We start from the raw sequence: 19286 nt of genomic DNA, 5'->3' as shown, positions 1-19286 counted from the left end.
CCTGCTATGTTCAAACAGCTAGTAAATGTGGGCCTAGCTGATGTGCTAAATTGTAGATGATTTGGTAATTTAATCTCCTGATTGGTTACATCACATTAATACACTTAGGGAAGTATTTACTCGTCTTGCAAGAGCTACTCTGACTCTAACTAATGGGGATGTAACAATATTCTGCATAATAAATTAGCACCTAAATACCTTTTGGATAGGTAAGTTAAGTGTGAATATGCAATGCATAAAGACTTGATGCAATGTGATCCAGGCAGATATGAAATGATGACAGAAGCAAATTGGAATATAAGGGAAAAGCATATTTTAATAAACAAAAGTAAATTGAGTATAACAATTAAGTCTGATAAGAAAAAAATAAAATAATGTAAAAACAAGTAACTGAATTAAGTAAAAATAAAAGGTTCAGTAACAAATAAACTTAAAACAAAGTAAAGGCATGAATCTAAGTACTAATTTTAAAATATAACTAAGTCCAACTAAATATAGTATTGTATCAAAATGATGAAATGTGAAGTATAGTAAAAAATAGTAAGGTAAGGAAGTAAGGTCTATATAGAATGCGTGAAGACTCTGCTACGCCTGGGAAAAACTAGACATCTTATAGGTTGTGCCTACGTGATTAGAAGGTTCTGGAATGTACCTTCCATATTTGCAAAATGTTTAAGATATTTTAAGACCTATTTGGCACATTTTCGGGGTCAAATGCTTTCTTGCAGACACTCGAGAACAAAGTGCACCTTTGGTAACTGCATTCTTGCCAGTTATACAGGAAACCCTTTTGAGCTTATTGTGGTTATTAAACACAACTTGCCAAGTATAGTCAATTTTTGAGATAATGTATGTCAGAGTCAGACATAGTCTTGCATTTCCTAAAGAACATGTAATGCATCTCGGTCATAAAACATATACTTTGTGAACCTGTCTGAGGTCACATTCTCAACTAAGCAAGATTCACATTAGCATACATGACTATGGTATACTTAATACAATCTTTAGGGAACACACACAGAAGAGTATGGACATCTTAATGAAACATAAGTATGAATAAAGGGTAAATGATTAACTATAAATGAATAGAATAATCAAAACAACACAAGAAAATTGATGAAAATATGAATATAATAATAAGAAGAATATATTAATAAGAAGAAGAAGAAGAAGAAGAACAAAAATATATTATATTTTTATGATATATTTTCTGATATACCAGACTGTAGGCACACCCATCTCTGTGATTTTTTTTTTTTTTTTAAATACACCACTTATCCCAAGCTAATCAATGATAAACATTACAGATGTCTACAGTAACAATTACTTTACAGACAAATGTCCTGAAAACAAATCCTGATACTTGTATGTGGAATTGAATCTTGTCTTTATTCCTCTTCTAGTGTATTTGATGAAGATGTAGATGAGCTCAAGAGTCACATTAATGAATGTAATAAAAACTCATTTCTGACTGTGATTTGAGGAGAATCTTAAAGGAGATGTAAGAGTCTCACTCTTTATCTGCTCTATTAGATGTATTTCACAAGTTCACACTTACAAATAAGTCAGATAAAATACATGGTATACGTATTTGGCGTGCTGTCCGGGGAGAGGGCTCCGGGCTCTGTATTTGGCCCGAACACAGAGTGTGATAATTGGATAGCCTATTTGACTTTGTTCCTCCCGAACTTTGTTAATAAAACATCACTTATCCAAACTCTGAATAGCATCCTGTTTTGAGTATTTTCTCCATTCATCTGGGATCTTACCACTCACCTTAAATGTTTTACTGTAGTTTTTTTTCAGATCTTTCTTGAATCTGCACACAAACCACTTCCAGTAGGGCAGTTCAGAGATGTCAGAGGTGATGCTCCAGTCTGCATAAACTCCTCCTGCTCTTCTGTAATCTCTATATGGAAACCTTACATCTGGTGTATAAAAATACTGATCACTTGCTACTAAATTTGTACAAATATCAGCACAGAGATTCTTTGTTGAGCGGTAATGTTTGCCATTAATTCCCCTCACTCTATGGAATGGAACACTGTGATCTCCATCATGGTTTTCTATGGTGTTGGTGCAGGTGGCTCCACAGAACGGACACTGAACCCAACAGCACTGACAGAAGTGATCAATCAGAAACTCATCTGGTCTGAACTTGTAGTCTAGATTTACTAGTAAAGTCCTATTGTCAAATCTACTGCTGATGTCAGACATTACAGCAGGAAGTTCTTGTCTTATCACATCTTCTAAGAGGTTGAAATCATCAACGTCATCATGTTTCAATCCACTGAGGTCTTTTTCAGAGAAGATCAGCACATCTGAGAGCTGCTGTGTGAAACTCTTCAACCACAATCCAATATCTCCACTGTTCACTTGAACATGTTCAGTAGATTCATGTGCTGCTTTCATGATCTCCTGCTGCAGGAGTTTAATGTTCTCCTTCATCTTTGGTAAAACATTGACAAAGAACTTATCAGTGATGTACCGACTGACTTGATGTTTGATGAAACTCTTGAAGTGATCTTTGGGATTATTAATGTAGTTCATGTATTTGTCAAAATCCTCCTCTTCTGCCAGTGTCTTCAAGATGTGTTTCTCCAGATTTGATCTGTTTCCATTCAGTGATTCACAGTTTGATCTCATTTCATCTGTCAGATCTCTGGCAGTCTTCTTGTAGACACTCTGCTCAATGGGCTCTTTCAGTTTCTGACAGATGATCTCTCCAAAAATGGCAGCTGATGTTGCTCCATGACAGTATTTCTGGAAAATACTGTAGTACTCTTCTCTCTTCTTCTTATCAAATTTTGCTTCCCTGAACAGCCTGTGTTGGTCAGTGATCATCTTTTTTGCTCTCTTAAAGATGGAGAGAACTAAATCCATGAAGAATTTTTTCTTGAACTCATAATTCACTGCTCCTTCCTCATGTTCTGTTACTCTTCTCTTGATGTAACCTGTGAGTTGCTGAATGTAGCTGATGTTGTAGCCCATCTTTGAAATGTTAAATGACTGAATCATTTTGTCTGTCTGCTGTTCAACATCTGTGACAAATGATCTTATTTGGGTTTCCTCCTCTTTAGAGAGACTGTGAACAAACATATCTTCAGCTGATCTGTAGGCATTTGTGAAAGATCCTGTAGATCCACTGGTTTTCTTTAACTGTACATAATCTGCATAACTATTCACACGGAAAATACCCTTCATCTTCATCTTCATCTTCATCTTCCTCTCCCCTAAAGGAGCATTTTCATAAATGTCACTGAGGATCTCTTTCACATCTCTCATTATGTCAGTGTCTTTGATTACAGGAGTGTCTCTGATGATCTTATCCACACTCTCTTCCCAAAACAAATCAAACACTTTCTTCAGTGTTTCTTCGTCATTTGTTTTGTCTTTGAGTTTTAAGGCAAGTTCTTTGCTCTTTTCATAGAGAGTGTTTTCATGATTTATCCTCTGAGCATCAATCATTTTCTTCAGGTCTCGCTGCTGAAGAATCTCATTTAATTTCCTCTTTGTTTCTCTCACAATGTTTTCCTGAATCTCTTTGATTTTGATTTTAAATGATGTTTTCCACTGAATCAGTATTTCTGCATCTGTGTCTTTCTCAAAGAATTCAGACATTGATTTTTCCACTTCTTCACTTGTCTTCTTCAGTTCTCTTTGAAGATCAGTTTCCTCAACCTCATGAATTGCTTCATTTTCTATTTTGTTGTGCAATTTGTTCTCAGTTTCCATCATGGCACTGCGAAGACTCCAGGACCACTTGCTGTATTTGGTCTCCAGTTTCTTGTAGGCTGAAATCTCCAGAGAATTTCTGAAGCTGAAGACGAATCGTTCATTCAGTGAAGCCTCCCAGAGATTTTTAATACAAACTTTTAAGTCTATCAGCATCAGTCCATGTGACTTTGAGGCATGCGATATAATAGTTTCCTTTAGTTCTTGAATGTTCTCACAGTACTTTGGGTTTGGTGGTGCCATTGGTGGGTTTCCCTCCCAAAGATGAGCAAAATACTTCACATCATTCTGAACATCAAATCTAATGACATCACTGAAACATTCTGCATCACAGACTTCATCTTCAGCAGTGAGTTTTGTCATCTTATCCAGTGTTTCCTGCAGTCGTCTCCTTCCCTCCATGCTTTTCTCTCCAGCTGAGACGTCTGAGACGTTCTGATGCACAAACACACAGCTGGGATTCAGGTTGACCTTTTTCATCCTCATGAAGGCCTGAACAACAATCTGAAGAATCTCCTGCATCTCAGATGGGTTTTCTCCAAAGATGTTGATCAAGGTCAGATTTGCAAGACCAATAACAAATGTGGCCAATTCATTGTCATGATGTCTTGTTGATCTTCCAGCCAGTTCTAGAGCACGAAGACCCTCAGTATCAACAACCAGAATATAGTCAAAGTTCATCTGTGTTTTCATCTCGTCTGACACTTTGACCAGCTGCATGAAAGCTCCTCTGGTGCACCTGCCAGCACTGACAGCAAACTGGAGTCCAAACATGGCATTCAGCATTGTGGATTTCCCAGAGCTCTGAAGGCCTAAAACTGACAGCACAAAAACTCTCTGGTCTCCCAGTTTCTGGATGAGTTCATCTAGAACAGCAGAGATCCAGACCACAGGAACATGAGCAGCATCTCCATCCATCAGCTCCAGTGGAAATCCAGAGATCATCATCTCTGCTGCAAGACTCGGGAGAGAAGAGAAGTCAAACTGCAGGTCTTTCTTGTTCTTCTGCACAGATTCACATGATTCATAGATCTGACCGATCTCCCGCATGATGTGCTCCAGACCAAAGGTTGCAGCTTGTGATTCTTCAGATATTCTCTCAGGTTTAGTTTGTTCAGCTTTGATCTGCTCAGAATGATCAGCTGATGTATATTCATCCAGAAGGATTCCAAGCCATTTGATGAAAAACATCTTCTCATGTTCAGAATGTGAGTTCATTTGTTTTACAAAGTATTTTATGAACTCACTGATGTTAGAATTATACTGTTGTTGACGGATTTCCTTAATTTCTGTTTGTTTTCTGCTGATGTCCATTTCTGTCTCATATGCTCGAGGTCGATGTAGTTCTTTGTTCTTCTGACTCCACTGATGCCACAGTTTCCCCTGATGAGGCAGCACTGATTCTTTAATTTCTGTCAGATCTTTCTTCTCCAGCAAACTCATCATCTGCTGTGCTGCTTCTCTTCCTCTCCTGCAGTAATTATCATCTTCCTCATCTACTCTGATATCTGAGTGTTTGGACACATCTTCAAGTCTGAAAGTGGAAGATGATTCTGAGAGACAATCATTTATAGCTCTTCTGAGTTCTTCAGATACATCCGACTGATTTCTGTCTTTAAAACTGATTTTGAATTTCCCTTCCTTCGTATCAAATACAGTCGAATCATCCTCATTAAAAAGACAAATAAATGGCTTTCTGTTCTTGTACAAGTTTTGAATTATTGCTGTACTTTTGTCATTCCTGTCCAGTTGTGGCAGAAGAACAACATTGACTGAGGCCATTTCAGTGAGGATCTGCAGCTGTTTCTCATGGTCTCCTGCATCACCGTGTAGATTACAGAACGCAACACACTCAGTGAATTTATCCATGTTTTTCCCAGAGGGGCAGAACCAGGCGATCTCCACCACTCCATCCATCAGGACTCTGGTTCTGATGCTGCCTGGGCAGTTCCTGTGGAAGAACGTGTTGTGTTTCTCATTGATCAGACTGTTCATCAGCTCAGACTTGGATGAAGACACAGAGCCAAACCTGAAGAAAAACACCATTGGAGTTTCTGCCTTGTAGATCAGCTGGTTTTGACTGATGATTTCATTGTTGGTGTTTCTGATCTTCCAGCTCTTGTTGATTTGTCTGAATGTCCAGAGAGGAAACTCAATCTGTTGTGTGAATGGATCAGGAACAAGCAGAGGCAGAGCGTACTGACACTGGGACAGTTTAGTGACCATCAGCTGCCTCAGGAAACCATCAGCACAATGAAACACGGCCATCTGAACATCCATCGGGTGAATACGATCAGATTGACTTGTTCCTTTGTTAGACAAAGGTATTTCATGAAAAATATCACTCTCGTCTTCAGACAACTTATTTTTTTGTTGTGTGTGATCTTCCTCATTGTTCTCTTTAACATTGATGTATCTTGATCTGTAGTTCATCAACAGTAGTTTTTGTATGAAAGTCTGAATCATCTCTTCAGAACAAGAGACATGGGATTTTAATGAATGTGAAGTTAACTGAAGAACATCATTGACTTTCAGTTTATTGTGACACTTGGCTTCAAGATGAAGTTTGTGAAACAGATTATCCATTTTTTCAGTGTCTTCCTGTTGTAAGTGTTGATCTGCTCTGACTTCTGCTATTCCAGTGTCCTTTTTTTCTCCCTGTTTAATAGACAATAATTCATAATCATTTAAAGCAATGATTTATTATTATTATTTATAACAACAATACATTTATTTTATTCATTGTTTGCAGTACTGATTTAAACTGTCATTTCTTCTTTCTTACATTTTCGAGTCATTTAATTGTAGTAAATATGGATCATAAGGAAAGTCATTCACAAACCTAGTAATATATAATCTTATTTTCTGTGCATTCAATCAAAACCCTTTCAGTGTAACTGCAGTTCATCAGAATATTACTATCAGTTTCCCCTAATGGGATATTATACTTAAACGGTTAGTTCACCCAAAAATTAAAATAATGTCATTAATTACTCACCCTCATTTCGTTCTACACCTTCGTTCATCTTCAGAACACAAATTAAGATATTTTTGATCAAATCTGATGGCTCAGTGAGGCCGATTTCAAAACACTGCTTCAAATCTTGTGTTTCGAATCAGCGTTTCGGATCGCATGTCAAACTGCTGAAATCATGTGACTTTGGCGCTCTGAATCACTGATTCGAAACAAAAGATTTGAAGCAGTGTTTTAAAATCGGACATCACTAGATATTGTTGAAAAGTCGTTATTTTGTTTTTTGGTGCACAAAAAGTATTCTCGTTGCTTTATAATATTAAGGTAGAACCATTGTAGTCACATGAACTGTTTTAAATATGTTTTTAGTACCTTTATGGATCTTGAGAAGTTCGGTGACATTGCTGACAATAGAGGCCTCACTGAGCCATCAGATTTAATCAAAAATATCTTAATTTGTGTTCTGAAGATGAACGAAGGTCTTACTGGTGTAGAACGACATGAGGGTGAGTAATTAATGACATTGTTTTCATTTTTGGGTAAATTATCCCTTTATTGTAGTGACAAACAATGAAGAACATGAATCAGTTCTCTCCAGGTTTCTCTGAACACTCACCTGAACTGAATCTTCTGTTTCAACATAGATCTTCTTCTTCATCATCTCCTCCTCCTCTTTTTCAAATTCCTCTCTCTCCTCTCTGTTTACACCTGTTAATAACATTTATGGTTGATCATTTCAGCCAGCTGTTTATACCTTTTTAAACATGTGCATCTGATTTCATGGCTAGGGATCAACTGATATTGATTTTTTACAACCAATGCAGATTATTTGTATACATGTCTCATAAACCGATTTGCAGAACCAATATTTTATTATTATTATTTTTTTTATTTTATTTTTAGTGGGCAGATCTGAACTCATTAGCATTTACACTGCACTGATCACATTCCTGTTTGTTTTAATGATCTGCCTGTTGCTCTTTAGAATAGGTTGTTAAAATGTAGATGTCTAACTGATGAAATAACGCACAAAATGTTGATGCTGCATCATTAGGGGCTTTCGCATTGAATAGTTCTAGGAACTATCCACTAGGATAGTTCCCCAAGAGCTAATTTCTCCCCCGGGCCATGTCCCTGGTTGCATTCGCACTGGGAATAGGAACTGCGAAGCGGCCGACAGCGGTGTCTTTAAGCACGGCATTTACAAAAGTTAAAAAACGGCGAATGGAGGATGCCGTGATCTGAGCTGTTTGTTGTGTGCCGTGGGTTTCGTGATAATGGAGAATGGAATGTAAACGCATAATCTACACGACTGAAAGAGCAAAAAGTGAGGCTAAGAGACAAAATCTCCTATGACAACTTTCAGTATCGAGGCAGAGAAAAGAACACGACCATGCAGACAACAGGTAAATGCCGTTATCACTGTTTTCCATGTTTGTGATGTAAATATGTTTACACAGCTTTTTAAAAATGCTGGGTGCCGGTGTTTGACATGCATTTGACCAATCAACGTACTCTCACGTCACTGATAGTTCCTATAGAGCTGGTTTAGACCCACCTCTGAAGTAGGAGCTAATTTAGTTCCCCCAAAAGGAGTTCCTAGAACTAAAATCGTTCCTAGTTCCTGCGGTGCGAACACAGCAAAATCCGGGTACTTCAGCCAATAGTTCTAGGAACTATGAAAAGGTTCCTCCGGTGCAAAAGCCCCGATTATTGTCCTACAGCTCACCGCAGGACTAAATGAGTCTATTGTATGAATGACCCTTAAGTAACTGCTCTGCACAATCTGTTGAGACAAATCTATTTTAGTGGAAAGTATAAGCTATAATGCACATATTTACAGCATTTAGTTTCACATCTTTTGGTTTTTGGTCAAACAGATAAAAAGTTCTAAAATTATAGGTCAGAAATATATGACTCACCCTTAACTCTTTGGTTCCTTGTACTTTGCTGAAAGACACAGGTGATTCTAATTAACAACTGATTAAATGATGAAACCTGCAATAAGTGGAAAAGTTATCTATAAAGTATTGGATGGATGATCATCATACCTCTGTGATGACTCTGATCACGTCACTGTCTACGGTGTAGTTGAGTTTCCCCAGCGCTGCACATTTGATCTGATACTCAGTTCCTGCTCTCAGATCAGTCAGAGTAACTGTGTGTTGATCCTTCAGCACAGGTTCAGATCTCCAGACTGTGTCCTGCTTTGGTTTATACAGTAACATAAGTTTCACTGTAGCAGGACATGATGGAGGAACTTTCAGAACCACAGTGTCACCTTTGACCTCTTCAATGATTGGACAGGCTGGCTGTGATGGAGGAGTAAAGCAAATAGCTTCATCACATCCATGCTCATACAGGAGAATGCAGGAACCAGTATTAATCTCCATTTCCTTTGAGGAGACAATAAATTTAGTGGATTGACTGCCGTGTGATGTCATTAGCTCCTTGAACATTATTAAATGTTTTCTCATTTTTCCCCTGATGTTTCCAGTGAGCCACGTCAATGCATGAAGAGATGTTCCTGGATTCTTCCACGTTGTTTGAGATTTCAAGTAATTTTCTTGTTCAGAGAGCAACTTATCTGGCTGCTCAAGAGAACTAAACATGTAGCAAACCACATTCTCCACCTTAATATCTGACAAAACTGCGTCTAAGCTTGTATTCACCTCAGCTCCAAAGTCCAGTAATTGTTGAAGAAACTCCCCCACTGTGTTTAATTCTTTCTCTTTCTCTCTAATCCACTCCTTAAGATCATGTGTGTTGAATGGAGACTCTTTGTGAGCTTGTAGAAGATTGGTCAAAGCACAAGTTTCTCCTTCACAGGCTTGAACTGACCGGATCAGTGAATTAATTGTCTTATCGAAATCTTGTCTGTACATTTGGCAGTGCCTCCTCATATCTTCAATCTTCTTGTGACATGCACTTAATGCATTTGTCCTGGTGTCTTGCAATAGTTTACTGCACTTGTTTTCAATGAAACTCAGATTTTCAATGACAGAATCTATTGCCATGATGATCTTCTTCTCAATGACCTTTAGATGGATGACATCACTGTCCACAGTGTAGTTGAGTTTCCCCACTGCTGCACATTTGATCTCATACTCAGTTTCTTCTCTCAGATCAGTCAGAGTAACTGTATCTTGACCCTTGAGCACCCGTACAGATGTCCAGACTGTGTCCTGCTTTGGTTTATACAGTAATCTGAGTTCCACTGTAGCAGGACATGATGGAGGAGACTTCAAAATCACACCATCACCTTTGACCTCTTCAGTGATTGGACAGGCTGGTTTGGATGGAGAGGTGAAGCACACAGCTTCACTACATCCATTTTCATACAGGAGAATGCAAGAACCTGGATTATTCTCCATTTCCTTTGAGGAAACAATAAACTTGGCTGGTTCACGGTCTTTTGAATCAATCAAGTTCTTAAAAATATTTAAGTTGCTTCTCATGGCCTGTTGGATCTCAGTAGTGAGCCAAGACCTTTGCTTTGAATCAGGGCTCTTCTCATCAGTTTCTCCTTTTGTTGAAGAACTCAGATATGCCTTTTGTTTAAGGAGCACATCTGTCCGATGTGAAATGTTAAAGTACAGTGATGTGAAAGTGTAGCTAACTATATATCCAACTTCCAGATCCATTAAGATAGAATCTAGGTTGACTTCTACCTGTGCACCAGCATCCTTCAGCTGTCTGAGGACTGTTTTAATGATATTAGACTCTTTCTCTCTCTCTTTCAGCCATTCTGCAAGGTCATGTCCTCTGAATGGAGATTTATCATGTTCTTGTAGAAGATCATTCAGTGCAGTTTCTTTCATCACGTCTCCACGGATGTTTGGCAGCAGAGAGCCGAGTGTCTTCACGAGCCTCAACTTGTATTTATAGCAGTTGTGCTTCATTTGCAGAATTTTATCATGAAATGCAGCAAATGTCAGAGCAGGAGAGTCTTTCAGAAGGTCACTGCATTTCATCTCTGTTGTATTTAAACTCTCGATCACTGATTCAATCTCCATGGTTAGATCCATGCTGATGTCTTTATGAAGTTTTGAAGGTCTTGAATAAAGTTTGTCCAAAGGATAAAGCCAAACTCTCAGTGGAACCGCCAGCTCTTGGTTTTCTTTCAGCAGTTTTGGAAGATCAGCAAAAACCTTCAATGCATCTTCAAAAGAGGTCGGGTTAGATGGTAGCTGGAAGTCTCCATAAAATGTACAAATGAATTTTTGGACTGCAGTTTTCTGATTGTGATTCACACTTAGATCAACATTTGCATCTACTGAAACGACACCCTGCAGTTTCTCAAGAGCCACTTTTACTTCTCCTTTCACTGTTTTTCTGTCCTCATCTGAGGTAACCTCTCTATCAAACACAAAGCAGGCATCTGCTCCATACAGCACTGCTGTCACAACGTGTGTTGCTGTATCATCATCCTCAGCAGTATTTCCAGAAGGCAAATGATTCATGGTCAGTTCTTCAAATCTGCTGGTTGAATGATAATGTAGCGTCAGTCTCTGCTGTTTGAAAGACGTCTTGGTGTCTTTGAGATATTTTGCTGCTCCACTAACATGGACAAGATCACCTAGAAGACTCAGTTTGAGTCCACCATCAATATTTAGTATTTTAGATTTGTCCTGAATAGAGTCTGAAGCTGTGACATTGAATCTTGTATTAATTTGGGAATGAGTGGAAATATTCTGCCGCAGCTGCTCTTTACTCCAAAGTCTGAGCCCTGTAATAGGAAAAATGTGTTTTAACTCTCAACAGTGAACTTATTAGAAATTACATTTTGTATAAAAATTGTAGAGAGATATTCTGAAGGTGGTAAATGAAGTTTTAGACAATGAAGGTGGAAATGTTTGTCTGCTTCTGTTTATGGGGTATTTGACTTTTCTCAAAACTACAAACATTTTCATGGTCATTTCTAGCCTAAGTTGAGTAAAACTATGGCATCAGAAAGAACAAAGAAAGTGTCATGAGGATCAAATCATTGTAGACTCTGTATAGAAAGAGGACCCAAATGCAGAGAGATGCAACACATGACTTTATTGACAGACTTTATTGATGAACATGATCTTCAACTAGATGGAACTGGACCAAATGTTTTGACTGTTGCAATCCCAATCGGACTTATGACCTGTAACGCTGCCTAAATCATAATCATGCACTGTTCGCTGTTGGGCAGAGGAGAACTGGACCCCCGACTGAGCCTGGTTTCTCCCACACTGCAAAAAATGCTGTTCTTACTTAGAGTTTTTGTCTTGTTTCTAGTCAAAATATCTTAAAGTTATTAAATCAAGAAGCATTTTCTTGACAAGTAAAAATTATTTCCTTGTTTTCAGAAAAAATAAGTCAAAATTAAGTTTTTCCTTAAAACAAGCACAATAATCTGCCAGTGGGGTAAGCAAAATAATCTTAATCCAAACTGAAAACAAGATTATATAGCTTATTTTTGGTTTGATATAAGATTATTTTGCTTACCCCACTTATTTGGACTGGAAACAAGACAAAAATTCTAAGTAAGAACAGCATTTTTTGCAGTGCAAGGGTTTTTTTTTTTTTTCTCCATTTTTATCACTGTTTTGTCATGTGATGTCACCTGATGGAGTTTGGGTTCCTTGCCACTGTCTCCTTTGGCATGCTTAGTTGGGGACACTTGATATTCAACAATGTTTTTGATCTGCCTGCAGTGACACCATTGTACGTGAACTGAACTGAGCTGGATGTTGACATCATTGTTTTCTCCAGTGCTGATATATAGATAAATGAACTAATTGTTGATTTTTACAATTGAATAAATCAATACTGAATTTATTTAAGCTGGACAATGATGCCATTTTCTTTAAGAGCTGCTGTGCAGCCAAACTTATTTACCAGTTATCACTGTAAAGCTGCTTTGACACAATCTGCATTGTAAAAAGCGCTATTTAAGTAAAGGTGACTTGACTTGACTTGACAGACACTTAAGACAAAAGCAGTGGGCCGCCAAGTCCTGACCCTGACTCCAACAAGCAGGGAGAGGTCAAAGGGACGAGAGAAAGCCAGACTAAAGATGTCTCTGGGAATCAGCTACAAGGAGAAGACAGTCTGAAGTGCTGACTGGGTGGCATAGGCAGGACTGGGCAGTGACAGGGACAGACCACCCTGACAACCAGAGAAAGAGGGCAGGAGACAGGCCAATCACAATGGGTGTACAGAGAGCTCAGTTACTGTGTAGAATCCCAGGAGTAACGGCAAGCAAAGGAACCTCAGGCAGGGCAGGACTGGGAAGAGCACTAGAACACACAAGACACACAGCACAGACAAGGCATGACAAGACTAGAACAAAGACACAAGTCAACAAAGTGAGGCACAGCACAGCACATGAATAAACCAATGACACTTACATAAGTAACTATGGTTCTGTTTCATTCCTCCTGACCACCAGAAGTGGTGCTTAAGCACTAGTGGTTTATCACAGAGCCAGCTAGATTGGTCGAGATAATAGACCAACAAAGTCATGTAGCGACATTGGCTGAGCCTAGAGGGTAATAGCTCAACATTCAGTCTCAGTACACCTTTCTCACGCATTCTGAGCGACAAATAACTCTGTTGGTCATCTGGAACCACAGTTATGTACGTACGTACGTTAACTAGCATTCTGTTTCATTCCTCCTGTCCAGCAGAGGCAGTGCTTAAGCACTAGTGGATGACTCCTACCAACATTGTCATGAACAATGCCACTGACCACTGGCTTGTAGTCAAGGTTGCTCCTGAAGAACTGCTGAACTGACTGCATCATTTGTAGCAACGCTGAACTTTGAACAGGCAAAAGTACAAGGAGAACCTCAAGTATCAGCTGCTAAGACCATAGAAGCAGCCCAAGATTTAGACACAGTCCTAGTGGAATGACAAGAGATATCTCCTGGCAGAGGCTTTTGGTCTTTCTTGTATGCCATAGTCATTGCCTCCACAATCTTTGATAGTCTTTGCATTGATATAGTGGCCCTTTTCTGGACACCACCACTGATCTGATTGTGATGCAGACTGAAAAGCAGCCAAATTAACTGACTGACTTGCAAACTGAGGAAGCAGAACTTCGAGAAGAAAAGATTGATTTGGTCAAAGCACAACGCCAGAATCATCCGGCAACCAATGTGTGCATAACTCACTAACAGGCAATGCATGTAACTCACTAACAAGCTTAGCAGAAGTGATGCCCAACAAAATAAGCTTTTTTCAAAGATACCCTCTTATGGTCAGCTGCTTGCAAAGGCTTGAATGGTGGAAACAGACAAGTACAAGTGGTAAATCCCACCCAGGAAAATGGGGGTTACGAGCTGGCCTTAACCGTCTCACACCCTTTAAAAAACCTACAAAAAAGAGTATGTGAACCAAGAGATGAACCATTAATTGGTACATAATACGCAGAAATGGTCACAACATATACCTTTAATGTGGAGGCTGTCTTGCCTGAATCCAAAATGTTGCCAAAAATGTCAGAACTCCTGGAACTTCACAGTGTGTAGCGATCCACTACTGGCCCAAGTACTTCAAGCTCAGGGGCGTAGTTTGTGGGGGGGATGTGGGGGGGGGGGAGGTAACCCCCCCAATATTCAAATCCATCAGTTATAACCCCCCCAATATTTCAACATGAAAATCACAGTAGATCAAATGGAAATATGTAGAATTAATTTATTTTGTAACAATAATTTTGTTCCTAATCAAATATGAGTTTGTCATAATAAATTAGACAAAAAAAATAAATAAATACTCCCCCTCCATTGAACCGATTGGTAACGCCCAACCAATGCGTCGCACTTTCACCAAAACAACGCGAGTGGTGCTCTACTGTTTGAATGAGAGAGCACGGGTAGCACCAAAAATAAAGAGAACCGCTGCCCAGCCTACTATATTAAACTGCTGGTCAAAGAGGGACGTTAAAAAGAATAAAGCATGTACTGAGAAGGAGGTATGAGAATATTGTGTAATAGCTAAGTACACTCCACATATATTTTAGCCATAACTATCAGTGTAACTGTAGCAAGTTACCAAAACAGCCGTCTGTTTTGTTAGTTCATTTTTCTATAGTCTGTAATTATCAATGACAAAATTATTCACATCGGTGTTTGTTTTCTTCCTAAATTAATCTAATTTCTTTCTTTTTAGAATCACTGTTATTTTAGAATTTGTTGAATGATTTTACATAAATTTTATAAAGTTGTGAAGTATAGATAGATAGATAGATAGATAGATAAAGAAGAAATAAATTATCCAATAACACTACACATGAAACAGATTATTTTTTAATTAAAAAAATAATAACAGGCAGCATACCAACCTTCAAGGGAAAAACGTTATTTATACATTGTTTGTAGAAGGTTTTTTAAATGTCCTCATAATGTTGGGAAACGTTCTAAGAACTACATTCTTGGAACATCCTTTAAACATTAGAATGACAACCAACTTCAAATTAATATGTTTTTGTGAGCTATTTTAAAAGAACATCTTACGAATGTGGCAAAGTTTTGTAGTCTGTCCCATAGTTATTGTTCCTGACTTTTCTCTTGTGTAAAGGTTATCCAAGTGTTAGAATTAAACACTTTCAAAACAATGTTCATGAAATCACCACATATTCTCATTAGTATTTGATGAATGTTCTCATAATGTTTGCAGAAAACATTCTTTAAACAATGTTCTTCGAACGTCCTTTAAATATTAAGGGTCACTAACTTTCTGGCTTAAAAATGGCTTAATGTTGGATGATACACAGCAAAATCCCCTGTGTTTCATTAACACCGCACAGTGTTCAGGGGCCTCATTTATAAAGCGTGCGTACGCACAAATTTGATCTTAAGAGTGTGCGTACACTACAATCTGCGTCAAAGTTCATATTTATTAAAATGATCTTTGGCGTGGAAAAGTGCTTATCGCCACGTCAGGGTCTGAGCAGATGAATTTTCAAACCGAAAACAAGATTGCTTAGCCCATTGGTAGATTATTTTGCTTGTTTTAAGGAAAAACTCCCTTAATTTTGACTTATTTTTTTCTGAAAACAAGACAATATTTTTTTACTTGTCTAGAAAATACTTCTTGGTTTAAGAATTTTTAGATATTTGGACTGGAAACAAGGCAAAAAATCTAAGTAAGAAAAGCATTTTTTGCAATGTTAAAGTTAAACTAGCATGTATAACATAAACCTCTACTTCCGCCAACAGGACCCTGATTTCGGCCTCACTATCCTTTTTCTTACCGCTCGCTCTTTTATATGTTAATAATATTAATTAGGGGGCGTTTACAAGCCAGAGATCCGAAACCATTCATCTGCGCACAATGTCAAGATCATTTGCGATTTATAGATTTCACATGTGAAAGAGAGGCGTACGCACGTTTTTGTGTGTGTACATTCGCTTTTCGGAATCGCACGTACACACATTTGAGAAATGATCTTAATGTAGGACAGTTTCTACGCAACATTTTATAAATGAGGCCCCATATGCGCCCACACTACAGAGTGTTAACACTGAAGCAGTGGTGGAGTTAATGAGAAAAATAAGTGATGATTGAGCATTAGAATGGAATGCTCTGTTGGAATAAATACTTTGAATGTTGCGATCCTGTCGGACTTATGATAGCTACCTGAATCGTAACAAAGCACTGTTTGCCAGAGGAGAACTGGCCCCCCGACTAAGCCTGGTTTCTCCCAAGGTTTTTTTCTCCATTTTAACACCTATTTGCCACCTGATGTCACCTGTTGGAGTTTGGGTTCCTTGCCGCTGTCGCCTTTGGCTTGCTTAGTTGGGGACACTTGACATTTGACATTTGATATTCAACAGTGCTTTGCATCTGCCTACATTGACAGCATTTTCTTTAATAGCTGCTGTGCAGCCAAAATTATATACCATTTATCACTGTAAAGCTGCTTTGACACAATCTGCATTGTAAAAAGCGCTATATAAATAAAGGTGACTTGACATTAGTGAAGACACACTGAAGGAAAGAGGAACAAGCATGTATGTCACCATTACGGTGATCAGTGTATCCTGTAGTTGGGCTCTTGACCATAGATTGTTTTGTTAGTTTTTTCTCTGACTGCTTTGTTCAAAAAAACACATATACTGCAGCAGAAGAAGCTGAGGCAGAATAACAGGATCATATGATGTTGGCTGTTAATAATGACACCATCATGACGCGGCCTGATTCACTGATAACATTAAATCTAAGTGTTTTGTTAATACTTAATTCAGGTAAGTATTATGCTATTGACCATGTGATACTATTGTGACAATCAGATATTCTGAAAAATTAAATTATATTGTAAACATGAAGTTATTGACTACAGTGCTATTTAATATCAACAATCAGCATATGAAACTCATTTATAACCCCCCACCCCCACCAAAAAAATGGGAACTAACAGGCTCTTACTCAATTCTCTTGAGCCCTCTTTGTCATGTTACAGTTACCGGCATGGCAGACACCACAGGTTGAACCAACTGAAGAAGACATTTTAGCTCTGACATCTCAGAAGAAAGGACATCATCCTCAAGTTTCACTGTGGATTTAGGGTCTTAATACAGCGTGACGGAGCCGTCTCTCCGAAATGGGCTAAAGATTACAGTGCAAGCATGGGTCCATGGCAGCTTTTCTCAAATGTTGAATTCCCAAACAGGACAGACAAACATCATGGCCATTGTCAGGGAGAAGCATGTTAGGACACAGCTTACATGTCAATAGGAATCCAATAGCAATGGAACCGAGAGCCATGATCACTTCAGTAAAAAAGAAACCTTGGCTAGAACCAAAAGGTTATAATGAGTAGAGCAGTAACAAGAATATATCCACACCTTGACAACTGGCCATCGGATAGCACAGAGGAGCACAGCGTATCACAAAATCTGCATATAAATGATAAAGTTGTCCACATATAAATGTGGTAAACACTAGTAACCGGACAGCATCAAGAAGCACAAAGTGTTAGAGACAGATCATAAAATAAGTCCAGTAACCACAAAAACTCAGTCAAGGGAGAAAGCAAAAGAGACTGAATGCTGAGCTAGTGTAGCTATTACCCTCGAAGGTCAGCCTGCATCACTACGTTACTTTGTTGGTATATTATCTTGACCTATTTAGCTGGCTTTGTGATAATCTACTAGTACTTAAGCACCGCCAGGAGGAATGAAACAGAACTAGCGTAAATGACTTGAGCCAAGACTACAGCAAAAAGCTATAACATGTGGCACAAAACCATATGCTCAAGCACAAAACAAACATTGAAACATGAAACATGGACAATATATACAAGAACTATGTACTGTACATCTAGTTAAGTCTCTTATATGTTGTCATTAGTTCTTAGATTGAATTTTTATTGGATTATGCACTTGTTTTTTTAATAAATTGCAGTACCTGGTATTAACTCGTCCTTTCTGCAGTCATACAGCATGCCGAGCTGGAAAGGTCTCCCAAGAGCTGCCGTTTCAATCACATTCACTCCAACTGAATCCATACTAAAGACAAAACACAGAGCAGAAACAGATCAGTGAGGTTAGTTACTGTATGTGAACTCCCGCATATTAAAATCTGTTGATATAAAAGAATAAAGTTAACTTTGCACCAAGTTTCTTCGATTTACTGTCTGAGAAATGATGCCATTTAATGCATTGCTGACATTATTTAATAATATTCTGATATAAATATCGCTGGAGAGAGATTGGTTTGTTTTTCCCTATGTACAGAAATAAAGTAAATGATGAATGGTCATTTTATAATAAACATTAATCTGAGTTTAAAAACAAAACTACAGAGTACATCCTGATAGCCGTTATTGTGAGATCTAATGCCTTGCCATGTTTATACTACATCATCATTTTTATAATTAATATTAGTTTTGCATTTTTCATAAATTCTTGGTCTCTTTACAGATTTACTGACCTCAGGCCTGCAGACTAGAAACATTAAAATATTATTTAGCATATTTAGAGAAACAAGTTCCAATGTGAGACTGGAAGTGTGCGTGTATGGCAGCCATCCTTCATATATTTTATTGTTAGAAACTCTTTCATGTTTATAAATGCGTAGCATGCATACTCACGTCCTCTGTTCCTCAAAGCACTTCCTTCAAGTTATCTTATTGGTGAGGAGTTTTTTTTTCATTAGGCTCATGTAAGACATTGTTTAAATGTTTCTTTCAAACTTTGAAATAAAGAGATGCGATTGTCTTTCACGAGCAGGTCAGATTCAAACTTTCACTTTCTATTCCAGTTAAGCTCCTCCCACTCAGGAGGAAACTTACGAACATCATTCTTTCTCAAAAAAGAACTCATTCTTTTTTATTTATGTAATTAATGTGTAAAAAACTTTTCGGTTTGATTTACAGCTTTTATGAAGTAATTTGGGCTTGTCAGTGAACTTTGAGTATAAAGTGTCTGTAGCTTCTAGTTCATGATGAATGTGTGTGTCTGTTGTAAAGGTGGTTCCCCTACAGTGGTTCAGGCTGCAGGATTACTGAATGACTAAGGAAATGTTATCAGCATGGTGGTGTAAAACACTTAATTTAAACAATCGAAAAGCTTCTTCAAAATTTCAAACAAAGGCTTTA

General features: G+C 38.1%; 1 protein-coding gene across 1 annotated transcript; it reads right to left on the bottom strand.

The window, feature by feature from the left end:
* Positions 1–298: 298 nt before the first annotated feature.
* LOC127509833 (interferon-induced very large GTPase 1-like) lies at positions 299–18930 on the bottom strand. Its single transcript, XM_051888907.1, has 6 exons — positions 18780–18930; positions 18095–18195; positions 8761–11438; positions 8632–8659; positions 7326–7417; positions 299–6393 (listed from the first exon to the last, which is right to left on the bottom strand). Exons 2-6 carry the CDS (start codon positions 18192–18194, stop codon positions 1705–1707), a joined length of 7587 nt encoding a protein of 2528 aa, XP_051744867.1. The 5' UTR covers position 18195; positions 18780–18930; the 3' UTR covers positions 299–1704.
* Between the last annotated feature and the right edge of the window lie 356 nt (positions 18931–19286).

The sequence above is a fragment of the Ctenopharyngodon idella genome, chromosome 3 (genome assembly GCF_019924925.1).
Source record: "Ctenopharyngodon idella isolate HZGC_01 chromosome 3, HZGC01, whole genome shotgun sequence".
NCBI classification, from domain to species: Eukaryota; Metazoa; Chordata; class Actinopteri; order Cypriniformes; family Xenocyprididae; genus Ctenopharyngodon; species Ctenopharyngodon idella.
This window is presented reverse-complemented; position numbering and strand designations above follow the sequence as displayed.